General features: G+C 57.5%; 1 protein-coding gene across 2 annotated transcripts in view; it reads left to right on the top strand.

Annotated features, from left to right (window-relative positions):
• The window catches only part of CDH4 (cadherin 4), a 480503-nt gene extending 474101 nt beyond the window's left edge, over positions 1–6402 (top strand). For both annotated transcript variants that reach the window (XM_055544529.1, XM_055544530.1), the window contains exons 12-16: positions 79–312; positions 1170–1403; positions 1576–1715; positions 2371–2535; positions 3118–6402. In XM_055544529.1, the coding sequence (XP_055400504.1) occupies positions 79–312; positions 1170–1403; positions 1576–1715; positions 2371–2535; positions 3118–3324 (980 nt within the window). In that variant the 3' untranslated portion in view covers positions 3325–6402. The remainder of the gene's footprint in view (positions 1–78; positions 313–1169; positions 1404–1575; positions 1716–2370; positions 2536–3117) is intronic.
• The last annotated feature ends 8258 nt before the right edge of the window (positions 6403–14660 follow it).

Here is a 14660-nt window from a genome sequence, read left to right as displayed (position 1 = left end):
CCATGGGGTGTGTTCTGGGCAGCCCTGTGCTCGTGAAGCCCAGGAGTGACCGCGTGACTGCCCATGTCTGACCCACAGGGATCCCCCCGGCCAGTGGTACTGGGACCCTCCAGATCTATCTTATCGACATCAACGACAACGCCCCTGAGCTGCTGCCCAAGGAGGCACAGGTCTGTGAGAAGCCCAGCCTCAATGCCATCAACATCACAGCGGCTGATGCTGACGTGGACCCCAACATCGGGCCCTACGTCTTCGAGCTGCCCTTTGTCCCGGCGAGCGTGCGCAACAACTGGACTGTCACCCGCCTTAATGGTGAGCCCACCGTGGGCACCTGCCCACCGGCTGCCCGGCTGCCGGGAAAGTCAGACCGAGTCCAGAGGGCAGCCCCACCCGGGCCTGTCACCTGGGAAGCAGGAGCAGTGGAGTCAGGAGTCAGTCTCACAGGGGCCACGCAGCCCTGTCCTGCAGGGCAGGGGCCCTGCCGACTCCAGGGCTCAGCCACCAAGGAGGCCCCAAAGCACGCCCCAACCTTGTCCTTTAAAGAGCTCCACGTGACCATTCTGCCACTGTAACCACACATGACTGAGACCACTCCCTGAGCCAGTCATCAAACAATGGGGACCCCAACACCACCATGTTCCCTGAGGCACTTTCCTAGCCATGGCCTTGGTGGACAGGGCTTCCAAGTTCTGGAGTTCTGATAGCATTTACTTGTTCCCCAAACCCTTGCCAACACAGCATTATTGTTTTAAAATCATTTTTCCAATTTCTTAGCCAAAATCACTGTTTCCACTTGCATCTTATAACTACCAGTGGACATTTTTTCATCTACTTGCCATTTTTTTGCTTCTGTGAATTATCTGGTCAATGTCCTTCACTATTTTTCTTTGGAATAGGTTTTTTTTCCCTAATTGACTTGGTAGAACCCTTTCCATATTAAGGAAATAATTCCTTCATCCTATATGTTGCAATTGCTCTATTCCTGAATTGCCAAGTCTCTTAACCTTACAGGATGAGAGATGGTGTGTGGTATGTGTGCATGCATGTGTGTGTGTGCCTACGTGTGTCTTAGCCAGACAGGCCAAGCCTTTGCCTATTTGCCTGCGTTCGTCTCGCTCAGGAGGGAGGGCTGGCTGCCCACTGAGCAGAGCGCACCCTGCCCCACCCAGGCGACTACGCCCAGCTCAGCCTGCGTGTCCTGCACCTGGAGGCTGGGGTGTACGACGTCCCCATCACTGTCACAGACTCGGGGAACCCGCCGCTGTCCCACACGTCCATCATCAAAGTCAAGGTGTGCCCGTGCGACGACAACGGCGACTGCACCACCGTGGGCGCAGTGGCGGCGGCCGGGCTGGGCACGGGTGCCATCGTGGCCATCCTTATCTGCATCGTCATGCTGCTCAGTGAGTGCGGCCGGCGGGTCCCGGGGGAGGTGGGGCGGGCGGCACCCTACCCACCAGAGTCTGCCACAAGCCGGATCCAGACTAGAGGCGTGGTAATGGACACAGGCCCTAGTGGCCACACGTGCCCGCCTTCCACACACACACAACCTGCTCACAGCAGCCCATCCCGCAGCCATGGTCCTGCTCTTCGTCGTGTGGATGAAGCGGCGGGAGAAGGAGCGGCACACCAAGCAGCTGCTCATTGACCCCGAGGACGATGTGCGGGACAACATCCTCAAGTACGACGAGGAAGGGGGCGGCGAGGAGGACCAGGTGAGGCTGTGCGGACCCTCCCGGCCCCGCCGAGCACACCCATGGGGGCCCTGGGACCTCCTCTCCTCAGCCCTGTGCCCCCACCCGCACCTCCCTCAGCATGCTGGGGCTCATTGAGGGGGACCTGGGAGCTGCTGGGTGGGCCTCAATGGGGATTTGGGGTGAGTCTTACCAGGTTCAGCTGGTCAAGAATCCACCTGCAATGTGGGAGACCTCGGTTCAATCCCTGGGTTGGGAAGATTCCCTGGAGAAGGAAAAGGCTACCCACTGCAGTATTCTGTCCTGGAGAATTCCATGGACAGTATAGTCCACGGGGATCACAAAGAGTCAGACTGAGCAACTTTCACTTTACCCCATGAAAGCTCAGGGATCCTTGTGAAGTGGGGTAACACCGGTCCCAGGTCAGGGACGTGGTACAGAGCAGGTGAGGGGTGGACCCGGGTTGGGGAGGGCTGGGGGCACAAGCCCCACGTGTGCCTTGAGGACAGACAGGATCTGATGGACAGAGGCAAGGCAAGCCTTTCAGGAAGGACAGACCAGGTGACAGAACCGGACAAGGATGCACCCCATCACCCCATGGACCTCCCTGGTGTCTCTGCCTGCTGTCCCCCACCCCTACCCGGGCCCCCTCGCTGACTCCACCACCCCCCCCCAGGACTACGACCTCAGCCAGCTACAGCAGCCAGAGGCCATGGAGCATGTGCTGAGCAAGGCCCCTGGGGTGCGGCGGGTGGACGAGAGGCCCGTGGGCGCCGAACCCCAGTACCCAGTCAGGCCCGTGGTGCCCCACCCGGGAGACATCGGCGACTTCATCAACGAGGTGGGTGGTCCAGTGGGGGGACAGGGTGGGCACACGTGCTCACACGGACCAGAAAAGCTCACTTTTTGGTGAGGGGGATTGGCATGAGGAGGCAGATTCAGACCTGGGTTCACTGAGCCCTGCCTGGGGGTATGGTGGGGGAGCAGGTCAAGCCCCTCCCCTCAGCATCCCCACTGGGAATGGCCTAGGAGGTGGGCATTCATCCAGAGCGGCCACCTGACCACACACTTGAGTCCCCCTCCTGACATCTGGGATCTGAAGTTCCAGCCAACAGGGTCCCTGCCTTTGCTCATCCCCCCCCAGTCTTGATACTGACCCCAAGGTGCCCACCTGACAAGTCCACAGGCGTCAAGGGTGCACCCCACCTCTGCCGCATCTTCCTTTGTGGGAAAGAGGGGGACAGCGAAGCCAGTGTGTGGCTGCCTCCCCACACCCCGCCTCCCCTGCTAGGCCAGTCTGTAAACTTTGCTCTACTCTGAGCTCTGAGACACCTTTCACGGACATGCGGGAGACTGCATGCAGGGCCCCACCCCACATCTCCAGCCCCCCGCCCGCACTCTAACCCCGTTTCTGTGGCCCCAGGGACTGCGCGCAGCCGACAATGACCCCACGGCACCCCCGTACGACTCGCTGCTGGTGTTTGACTACGAGGGCAGCGGCTCCACAGCGGGCTCCGTCAGCTCCCTGGACTCCTCCAGCTCCGGAGACCAGGACTATGACTACCTGAATGACTGGGGGCCCAGATTCAAGAAGCTGGCGGACATGTACGGAGGCGGTGAGGAGGATTAACGGGCCTCCCTGCCGGACGCAAGGATGGATGGACGGACGGACGGACGGACGGGAGGAGCAGGACTGGAGGAGGCAACGGGCCTTCCCGACCCCCAAGGCCATGTCACTTTGTGGTGGGGGTCCCCGCCCTGCCCCCGGCCCAGCTGTCTGGCATGAACACTTGACCCGCGGCTGACTCAGCACTGAGGAGAGCAAGAGGCACTCTGTCTTAACTTGAATTTCTTAGGACAGAAGCACTGTTTTAAAAAAAAAAATGAAAGTGCCTTTTGGTACATGTATCAGATTCCCTCAAACTCAGGAGCGACTAAAAGCAAGCAGACAGACCCCCCACCCGGTCCTGAGCACCCCCAGCCCTGGCTAGTCCCAGCTCTGAAGGCACCAATTAAGGAATTGGAAAGAATGTGTCCTTTTTTCTTTTTTTTTGATCTTTTATCAAGAAAACAAATGGGTGACTCGCTTGACAATTGACAAAGAACAACGGGTCCAAACCCCATCAGCCCCTCTGAGTCCTCATGCTTTGCTGTCCACAGTCAGGGTCTCCTACCCCATGGGGTCCCCAGGTCAGCTCAAAGACCTACCTTCAGCTTCTGCAGCAGCGAGTCCCCTGGGTATGGGCCAAGCCCATGGACCCAAGACCCACTGTGCACTCTGACTTTTGCCCTGACTCCCAGAAGCTGGAAACAGCTGGGGCCGTCCCTGATGTCCCCCATGGCTGCCCAGGGCCCCCCAGTCAATCATTAGGCCTCCCCCAGGGCCAACTGTGACCCTGAAAGACACCCAGGTCCCCACTATCTTTGGTCCAAGAGAGTACGGTGTCCCAAGAACCCACAACCAAAACCAGCCAGCATCCCACCAACCCCTGGCATGAGCCCTCCACCCTTTCAATAAGACTTCAAAGAGACCCCAAGTCAAAGGCCCCCAAACACTCACCAGTCCAGCCCCCGAAGGCTCTGGATGTCTCTGGCCACTGGCAGGGCTGCACCGACCACAGGGAGAGCTGACGCTCACTTGGGGTCCAGAAACCAGCATAGCCAGCGGGAGACTCTGGGGTCTGCCCCAGCTCTGCCCCTCTGGACCAGTCTCTGGAGCCCGGGAGCTGACGAGGATGGCAGAAGTCTGCTCCAATGACGGGACAGTCTCATCGTCCGTGCAGTCCATCCCACACATGTCTGGGCCACGCCCGCCGGGAACAGTCTCCTTTCCTTTGGACGGGTATCAGCCCCCAGCAGCTGCTGGGCCAGTTAGCTGCTCAAGCTCTCACACCTGGACGTGCCCTCTTGACGGGCAGTGTGACTCTCAAGCCAGACTCCAGGCTCAGTTCCACAGGACAGCAAGAGGCACCGCGTCCCAAGGACCCACCGGAGCCCCTGCTGTGTTTGCTGGGGTTGCGGGGGGTGGGCAGCTAGAGGGAAACGGGTGAGAAAATGCCCTGGGGCAGCTTCTCCCCCAGGGATCACCCAGGGATAGCCTGTCTGGTGTGAAGGCATCTGGGCTGGCTGGAGAGGCCCCTCCAGGGGAATCCTCACCTGCTCTCGGCTCCCCAGCAGGACTTGGCGTCAGGCCTGCCCTGGAGCCCCACCCTGGGTCTGCTCCTGGGGTCAGGCCTCCAGAGGACCTGGGACAGGGGTGCACATACTCCCCATGTTCTCCATGGAGAGGGTCTTTAATCCACACCCCCACCCATGGCCTGCCCCCAATGCCATGGTCATCCTCTTTTCTAAACAGCTTCAGCCTCGAAGATGAACTTGAGTGTACACGTGTGTGTGTGTGTGTGTGTGTGTGTGATCCGCGTGGGTGTGTCCCCGCTGGACGTCAGGGTCTTCCCCAAACTCCTCGCTGACTCCATCCACTCTCCCAGGGCTGAGGTGAGCTGGGGAGGCCACTCAGCTTGTGGCCTGAGGGAGGCAGGTCCATCCTGACCCCGTCCACAATGGCCCAAGGAGGGACGAAGGGACAGGTAGACAGAGGCAGCGACCGCTTGGGTCAAGTGCTGATGCCCCCAGGCAGATAGCCCATCTCATAGACCTAGGTGGGTAGCCTGCCGAGGTGGGGGATACCCCCTTCCTGCTATGCAAATCGCTCGGGTTCAGACAGCCAATGAGGACTGTCCCAGCACCTGGAGGCGTGGCCATTTGAGGACTGCCAGTGTCCTCAGGGTTGGTGAGATATGAGCTGGAATCTCGCGTTTGTTTTTGCAGTCAAAGTTGTAAGTATGAATATGGGGTGGGGGACCCAGACAGCTGTAGACTCTCCCCACTGGACTCCTGAAGCCTCTTTGGGTCCCCAGGGTCCTGGGCTCACCCCAGGGATGGGGTGCCAGGCCCAGCCCACAGCTCGTTGTCCTGAACACCAGCCCCCCAGCCTCCCTGCAGCTCCTCTCCCGCTCCTCTCCTCACTGCCAGGCCCCCACCCCACAATCTGTCTATGTTACACAGGCCCCATCCCTGCTCCCAGGCAGCCAGAGAGCAGCCCCTCCTCACTGCCACCCCAGACAGCCTCTGGAGACCCCTACCCTCTCCCAGAAACATCTGGGAACTCTGTCCCAACCAATGGTTAGCATTAGCTACACAGTCAGTGTCAAACGTTTCTCACATAGCTTGTAGATGTGACAGGTCCAGACCAGGGGGTGCGGCCAGAGGAGGCCTGGACTCGGTGCGGGCAAGGTGCTCAGGCAAGTCCTGTGCCTGCAGAGATTTTTGTTCTTGTGACCAGGACCCACCTACAAGGACACTCCAGTCTAGGGCAGCAGGCATCCCCAGCCCGGAGCCCCAAGCCTATCAGGCCTTGGCAGCCCTTCCCCATGGCCCAGCTGGCCTTCCCCTTCTCGTGTTCTCAGAACACCCAGGCGCCAGGCCTTCCACTGCCAGAGTGTCAGGGTACCAGCCAGCCACCAGGCTTCCCTACTGTGAGCACCACTGACCCACCCGGGCCTTCGAGACAACTCTGTTCTCTCTGAGGGGAAATGTCAGGGAGGGGAGTCTTGGGTTTTGTCACAGCTGAAAGGAACACCAAAAAAGCAAACACAGTCTTCCCCACGAAGAGCGCCCTGTGAGACAGCCCCCGGCCACGTGGTGTATATACGACAGGCCCCGCAATGCCGGGATCCGTGGGGGGACCACCTCTGTGTATAATTGGAACGCGTCTCGCTTTTCCTTTCTCTCTCCTTTTCCCATTCTGATCTTTTTTTTTTTTTTTTTTTTTGCATGTTTCTTTTTGACAATGGACAACATGTGTAGCAGCCCGCATGACTGTGGTTGTTCTGGGGAAAGATACTGGAGTATGATGTATTCTCACTGCAACTGAGCATCGCGCAGTTAGACAAATGTTCCAACTTTTTTTGTAATTGTCAACAGCACAACTATTTTGTATTGTTGTTTGTATCATTTTGTACCAAAAAAAAAAAAAAGGAAAAAAAGGGAAGAGCGTTGATGTTTTCAATGTGTTTTTAGTGCCAGGCGGTCTTGGTTCCACACTGAGCAGTGGCTCCGCAGGGTCGTCGTGTGCGGGAGCGGACGCTGCTGCAGGGGAGTAAATAAAGCCCCCCTTTTACACAGTCGGCTCACCTTGGTTTGTTTTTCTTCGAGTGTCCCTATGAACGACAGATGGATGAACACAGGGGCTTTGGTGTCAGGAGTGGGACTTGCTCGCTCGGCAAACATCTCAGCACCCACTGTGTCTCGGGCTCCATTCTGGGCTCCGAGCACAACACTCAACAGAACCAGGCTCCTCCCATGGGTCAGGCCTAGGGGTGTGGACAAACAAGACCCAAGTGCCACACATCTAAATATGGTAACGTTCCTAGAAGGTATAGACCAAGCTAACAAACTGCTAAACAAGGTGCGTCCCACCTCCTGCCTTGGCAGCCATACCTTCGTAACAGCAGGAAAGGCCTGGGTCAGGTTTAGGATTCTCCTGCCCCTCTGATTCTCTGTGTGCCCCCCACCTTCTCCCCACCACAGGGGCTCTTCATTCCGGCCCAAAATACACCCCCAGCCCCATGCCGGCCAGAGACCCCAAGGCAAGTGGGTCGAGTCCTCAGATGCTCTCACAGCGCAGCCTGCACTCGACTGCTGGCCTGAGCCAAGCTGCACTGGCTCACAGTTTGCTGGTCAGAGAGCCACACAGGGGGCCCTCAGGGACACTGCTGGACTCGCGGGGCTCTGCCAGCCTCAGGGAAGCAGCTCGGAAAGGCTGAGGGGTGCCCAGCTCAGCCAGAACTAAGTGATACAGTCAGAACCCACAGAGGGAGCCCCAACCACCCCCACCAGGCCTTTCTGGGGCTCAAATCACAGCTAATCACAGGTGCAGCTGACAATCACAGGCACGATTAACACTTGCCTCTAATGACATTCACAATTAGACAACTGCTGTGGGCCTGGGATAGGCAGTCAAAGAGGGGTGGGGCACAAACTCCTTGTAATCAGACCCCTGGGGTAAGGGCCGGGGGCAGGGCTGGGGAGCGGTCATTCTGCTTAAGGTCACTCCTCCCAGCTCCCCAAGTGGCTCAGTAGATTCTTTACTCAGCAGGTAAAGAATCTGTCTGCAATGCAAGAGACCTGAGCAGGAGATGAGGGTTAGACATGGGTTTGATCCCTGGGTGGGGAAAATACCTTGGAGGAGGAAATGGCAACCCACTCCAGTATTCTTGCCTGGGAAATCCCAACCCATGAGGTTGGAGGCAGAGGCCTGGCTGTCCCCAAAGCAGAGGCCTGGCTCAAACAACCACAAAGGCCAGCCTGGGGTCTCTCGGAAGCCAGGCAGCCCCTTCTCTGACCCCACGGCCTATCCTTGGGTCATTTTGCCAGAGAGAGGTCACTCTCCTCGCCTACATGTGGACACAGGCCCAGGAGGGCAGGCAGAGCAGTCAGTTCACAGGTGAGCACTGGCAAAGCCCCTGGGGCCTCAGCTGCTCCACCAAGGAGGCCAGGTTCAGCTAGCAGTTGGGGAAGGGGCAGACTCTGGGACCAACGTGCTGGGGGATGCACACAGGAGGCCACGGGAGGCAGTGATACAAGTTGGCCCTCCATATGCCCCAGCCACATGGCAGCCCGCCACCACAAATCCGATGCCCACCCCTGAGAAAGCTTCCTTGATGAGAGAGGAGCCTGCGCAGAGGAGGAGCCAAGGCTCGGAGACTGACAGAGAACAGGGCCAAGAGACGAGGAGACGGCTGTGTGGGTGAGGGCAGGATATGGGGGGGAGGTGGTGGACTGACCCTCATGGAGGCCCTGTTCCAGCTCGGCCCAGGCGTGGGGAGGACCCGCACTCAGCTCTGGCCACAGGGCTAGATGCCCTGGGACGGCAGCAAGACGGTCTGGAGCTCAGGGAGAGGTCAAGTGGGATGGATGGGGGGTGATCAGGGCACAGTGTAAAGTGGACACCATGAGAGGAAGCAGTCACATGTCCCAGGAGGCAGTGATAAGGGACAGAGCGGAGACTCAGGACTAAGTGAGAACCCCCAGGTTGATGCTGGCGGGCCCTATGGATGGACAGACTGGTGGGCAACTGCACCCCCGGGAGCTGCTTTTGGAACCCAGCAGAATCCTGTGCCCCTCCTTCTCCCACCCCACACACACACACAAAGGCCCCTCCACACCCCCTGCCTCTCTCTGTGGAAAAGCTGAGTCTCCCAGACCTCCCAGAGTCACAAAAGAGTGGCTCCAGCAGCTAATGAATACTACATAGTCACAGACTCAATGTTGACGCACGATTAAAATTGTCAGCAAAGAGATGCTACACACCCATGTCAACAGCTTCCACTCTGAGAATATGGCGCCCTCTGTCAACATGCAGGGCTTCTCTGATAGCTCAGTTGGTAAAGAATCCGCCTGCAGTGCAGGAGACCCTGGTTCAATTCCTGGGTCGGGAAGATCCGCGGGAGAAAGGATAGGATACCCACTCAAGTATTCTTGGGCTTCCCTTGTGGCTCAACTGGTAAAGAATCCGCTGGCAATGCAGGAGACCTGGGTTGAAAAGATCCCCTGGAGAAGGGAAAGGCTACCCACTCCAATATTCTGGCCTGGAGAATCCCATGGACTGTATAGTCCATGGGGTCACAAAGAGTTGGACAGGACTGAGCAACTTTCACTTTCACTATGTCAACATACAGAAGTTACACAAGATGGACTTCACCCCTGATCCCACAGAAATGGAATAATTTTCAGACAAGTGGGGATTTGTAAGCAGCTCTTTGCAAGAAAGAGCTCTTTGCAGGAGGCCCTTGTCACTTTAGAAATTTATATTGTCACTAACCTCAAACCAGGCGCCCCCATGCTCTGCTCATCTCTGGCCCAAGCACACCTTTCAAATCTTTGATCACACAATCCCTGGCCTAACCTGTTGGGTCTCTCCATGGATCAAAGACATAGAAAGGAAGACTAAGCAATTAATAGATAACCGGGACTCTATCCCAGCTTCCCCCTTCAGTAATCTCATGAACAAAGTGCATGAACAAGACAGCAACGAAGGAAAGATCACAAAAAGCCAAAAAGCCTGCAGACAGTGGGGTCCGGCCCCCGTCTCCATGATTAACTGACCTCACTTCCTCTTTCCCCCTTAAAACCCCTCATGACCAAGCAGAATCTCGGGACTCCGTTTTGGGGGACAGAGTCCCTCCTCCCCAGATTGCTGGTTTTCTGATTAAAAGCACCATTTCCATTCCTGCCAATATGTGCCACTCCAGTATTGATTTTTAAGCAGTGAGCAGCTGGACCTGAGTTCGGTAAAATTTTCATTTAAGAAAAAAAATAAACTTTCACCCTGAACCCAATTTTAACTGATAAACACAAGCTGGGTGCTATCTCACAAGAGCCCAGAGCACTCTCAGCTCTCCTAGGCTCTCCTGGCTATCCCTTCCTGCTCTCCCATCCTCTCTCAACCCCTAAGTGCCCTCTCCCCCAACACACAGTCCTCCCGCATCTGCTCAGGGATATGCCCCCGGGAGCTGCCCACCATCCCAACAGCCCAGAGCCAGGTGAGGGAGGTGGAGGAGGGCTCAGTTGCCACAGATCTGCCCCAGCAGGCCCGTCCACAAGGGCAGGGGTGCTGCCAGCTCACTGGACCTACCCCCATGGCGCCCAGGGCAGGCCTCTCAAGCACAGCCCTGAAGCACCTCAGTCTGGGGAAGAGGCGTAGTGCATGGGCACAAGCAGAGTTCTCTCTCGACCCTCCATGCTGCAGCTTGAAGCAGCCTCATCAGAGACGGAAGGGCCCCTGAGCAAAGGTGGGGTAAGTAGTTCAGTCAGCCCCCTTCGGAGGTGAGGCTGAGGCCCAGAGGTTCCCAGGGGGGCCCACCCTGGAATGAGAGGGCCTGATGACCACCCTGCACTCCCTGCACCTTCTACCCTGGCCGGCAGCTCCCCGGAAGCCTGAATGGCAGTAAGCTCATCCTGACCCAGGCCGTCAGGGGTTGGATGGGAGTGGGGGACACTCTAAAGCCTGGGGGCCTCCTAAACACTGACTCACCTGGACAGCATCAGGCCTCACCAAATAAGGGTCCTCAAGGTTGACCCTGAAGAAGCAGGAGGCCCTGGATACTCACTAAAGGGCCAGGGGATGGCCAGGTGTCAGGGTCACTTGCCCACAGCCTGTCATGTCCACTCCCTCCGCCCTCCCTCCCAACCCACGTGCTCTATCACCGCTCCCACCCAAACAATGTCCACCAACCCTGTCCCCACCCCGCCCTACCACACACACACAGAGCTATCCTGACTCACATGTGGCTGAAGGGCGCTGTCCACGGTGCTGACTTTTAGCTGTCTGGCCCTGCCCTTGTGGCCTCAGGAAGCGCCAATGGGAACTTCTGCCTGTTTGGGAATAAATCACCTGCTTGGGAACTTACCTCAAAGGCAAGAACTGCGACAGAAAGGAGAGAAGAGGTCTGGCCCTGCTGAGCTCCTGCCACAGGGACACCACTTCTCCTGGCCCTCCCCTTCTGGGCCAGGCAGTGGGGAGGGGCCCAGCAGCTGGGGCTCCATGTGATCAGCCCGCCGCCTTGCACGCTTGGGAGGCTCTCGTGGTCCTCAACCCTCAGATTCCTCTGTGTGCAGAGCTCCCCACACAAGATGGTCCTTCAGTTCTCACCATCTGCCTCCTTATGGGATTCCTTCAACAACTTCACTACCGAATGTTCATGGGTTTTACCTCAAGTTTTCCCCCAATCTGTCTCTACATCTTGGCAGGGCAGTGATCACCCTGGCTGTCCCCACTGTGCTCCAAGCAGCAAGTGTGGCCTGACCCAAAGGAGCTGGCACCCCAGCTGACAAGACTTGCTAACCAGGCCCCCCCGCCTCCCTGGGGCAGCAGTGAGTGCGTAGCCAGAGCCTGGCCAGAGTCCAGTTTGGCTCCTCCTGGAGCTTCTGACCTTGGATAAGTTCCCTAAAGGTCTCTGGGCCAACACCACCTGCCCAGTGGGTGGCTGGGAAGATGAAGATGAACTGAGAGGAGATAAAGTCCAAGTGCCCATGAGCACTTCAGAGTGCCCAGGGGCAGGCAGGCACCCAGGGGACTCACACTGCAGGGCAGGCCCCCAGGGATGAGTGCTATGGTCAGCAAGCAAGCACAGTGTGCACAGGGTGTGCGCATGTGTTTGTTCACCAGACAGGCACCATCTCCCTTCACCAACCAACCAGGCAGCTGGTGGGCACTGCACCCTGGCCTCCACCCACCACCAAACGCTGTAGAAGACTCTGGGGGTGACTTAGGGAGGGGGCAAGAAACTTCCAGAAGCATGCTGGCCCCAGTGGCCAAGCAGGGGGTGGGAGGTGAGCACTCTGCACCTGGAGCCAGGACTGGGTCTGTGCTGGCAGCCTAGACTTTCCCTTCCTTTTAAATTTCTGGAACGGTTGCCATGGAAACTTAGAGGCTGGCAGTCAAGAGCAGCTGAGGAGAAGGCATAGTTGGGCTCCGATCAGCTGGGCCTGCGGCCAGGCAGGGCCAGTCACCTGCACCCCACCCCTTCAACTCTGCAGAAAGAAAGAAAACCTGGATTCTCAGCCTCTCTTGGGAAGTTACAGGACTTCTCTCTGGGTTGGGGACCAGGCTACAGGTATGGAGGAAGTCGGGAGAGGATGCTGGACGTGAAGAGCCAGTGACTATGCCTGGAGCAATCCAGCAAGTCTTTCACATGCTCTTTGCAGGATGGTGGGTGCCAGCCCCTGCCCTGCCTCATTCGGTTAGCAGGAAGGGGGTCCCTGGTTACCCCGGGCGGCTGGTCAACTACAAGTGGTGAACAGAGATGGGCCAGGCCATTTCAGGGCCTGAGGACATATCTCAGGGTATGTGTCTGCTTTCTGCCTGCTCAGCTCGGGCCCTAGGACTTCTCAAATGGGAACCCAGGAGGCCCGTGGGAAGGACCTTTGGGTGGCCCAAAGGCTTGACTACTGTTAACAGGGCCTGGTCCAGTAACAGCACATCGAGTGCCCAGCAACATAATCCTCACCTGACCAGAGAATGAGCACAGGGGGACAACCTGGTCATGAAATGCCTCCCAACTCTGTGTAGCAATTCAGGCCGAAAGGGAGGGGACTGTACACAAAGGCCCTTGCCCGCCACCCAGTCCTACAAGAATCAAGTCACCAGCAGCACAGTTGCTGACTTGCAGCACAGTTGCTGACTTGCAGCACAGCCCAACAGGAATTCACTTCAAAGACCAGGGCAAGGCGCTCTGTGCCCTGGGGAAACTGGCAGGACTGGCCTTCAGGTAGTCAGGTATTTTTAGGAAAGACTCTTAGGAACCCAGTTTCTTGCCTCTTCCCATACTGAGAAAAGCACTAAAACCATTAACCAGAGACCTACTCAAAGACAACAGTTACCTCCCACCAAGCTGTGTGCTTGGCTGCCTGCACCCCACGAACAAAGTCACATACATGGACTTCCCTGGTAGTACAGGGGATAAGACTCTGCCTGCCAATGCAGGGGGCACAGGTTCGATCCCTGGTCTGGGAAGACTGCACAAGCCACAAAGCAGCTAAGCCCGTGGGCCACAAATACTGAGCCTGTGCTCTAAATCCATTGAGCCGCAACTACTAAAGCCCATGCTCCGAGATGAGAAGCCACCCTAAAGAAAAGACCAGCCCACGGGCATCAACAAAAACTCAGTGCAACCAAAAACAAATAATTTTTTTAAAGATCACTTATGCTGCCCCTCCCCTCATCTCCTTGAGACATCCTCAGAGCCCTTTGAGAAGCTGCCTCCTAGATTATAATCTGCAGATTGGCACAAAAACTTCCCATTTCTTTCTCAGACTTGACCAGTGTTTTCACACACAGTTGCATGCCCATGCTTTTTCATAACATTTTGGTAGCTTCACTGGAGCATTCTGGGGGAATGGAGAGGTCCTCCACTCCCACAGACCTCGGGGGCAGGCACACAGCTGCCCCTCAGGCAATCAGCTTAGTAATGGGCCCTCTGGGCTCTAAACCCAGGGCGCCAGCCAGGTTTCTGCCCCTCCCCGGGGAAGTGAAGATGGAAACCACACTCTGAATAGGTGGGCTTCACACCTGCCTTGGTTAACCCTCTCAGCCACCCTGGGGTTGGGGGTGGGGGTGTTACTACTGTCTTCACTTTAGAGATGAACAAACTGAGTCCCAGTGGGTGAAAAAGCTGCATCCAGAGGAGGGGACGCAAGCCCCAACTCCCTAGGCCAACCTTGCCAGGAACCCAGTGAGGGCAGATGAGGTGGGGTGAGGCCAGAGGACCCCACCCCTTCTGCAGGTGCCCAAACGAGGGGCCTGGGTCTGGTGCTGTCGCGCCTCCCCCGCCACCTCCTTCCCTGCATGACTCCCTTCTTCCCCAGGCTCGTCTCTTCCAGAAAACCCTGCATGCTCTCACCCACAGTCGGCAGAGGACCCCCTCCCAAGGGGCAGTCCCTCCCCTCCTCTGGGGGGGAGGGGTCCTTGGCCCAGCCAGACTTGCGGACTGCACCTGGCTTCCTCGCCGAGTTTCCCCTGGGAAGGGGAGAAGGGCAGGGACCATGAGGGTGGGAGTGAGGAACACTTAGGCTCCTTCCAGGGTGTGGTCTGTAACATTGGGGTGGGGTGGGGGTGAGGAGGTGGTCTTCAGTCCTTCCCCAACCTCCTGGGAACTGGTTTTCAGGGCCTGGCTGCTTCTGCAGGCCTGGCTGAATTGACAAGTGAAATTCTTGCCACCACCTTGCCCTAGCACCTCCGAAAAAGGCTCACTACTGGGCCGTCAGGCATGGCTGGATCTAGGTGCTCCAAGAACACCACTCTTTACCTCTGTACTGGCCTCGGTTTCAGCCATGCTCTCCAGAAGTAGCAGCCAGAGCCGACTTCCTACCAGCCCCCAAACACATAGAGCTCCTTTCTGTAGACTG

Source organism: Bubalus kerabau, chromosome 13 (assembly GCF_029407905.1).
Source record: "Bubalus kerabau isolate K-KA32 ecotype Philippines breed swamp buffalo chromosome 13, PCC_UOA_SB_1v2, whole genome shotgun sequence".
In the NCBI taxonomy this organism is placed as follows: domain Eukaryota; kingdom Metazoa; phylum Chordata; class Mammalia; order Artiodactyla; family Bovidae; genus Bubalus; species Bubalus kerabau.
The sequence above is the reverse complement of the archived record's forward strand: the minus strand, read 5'-3'. Positions and strand labels throughout refer to the sequence as shown.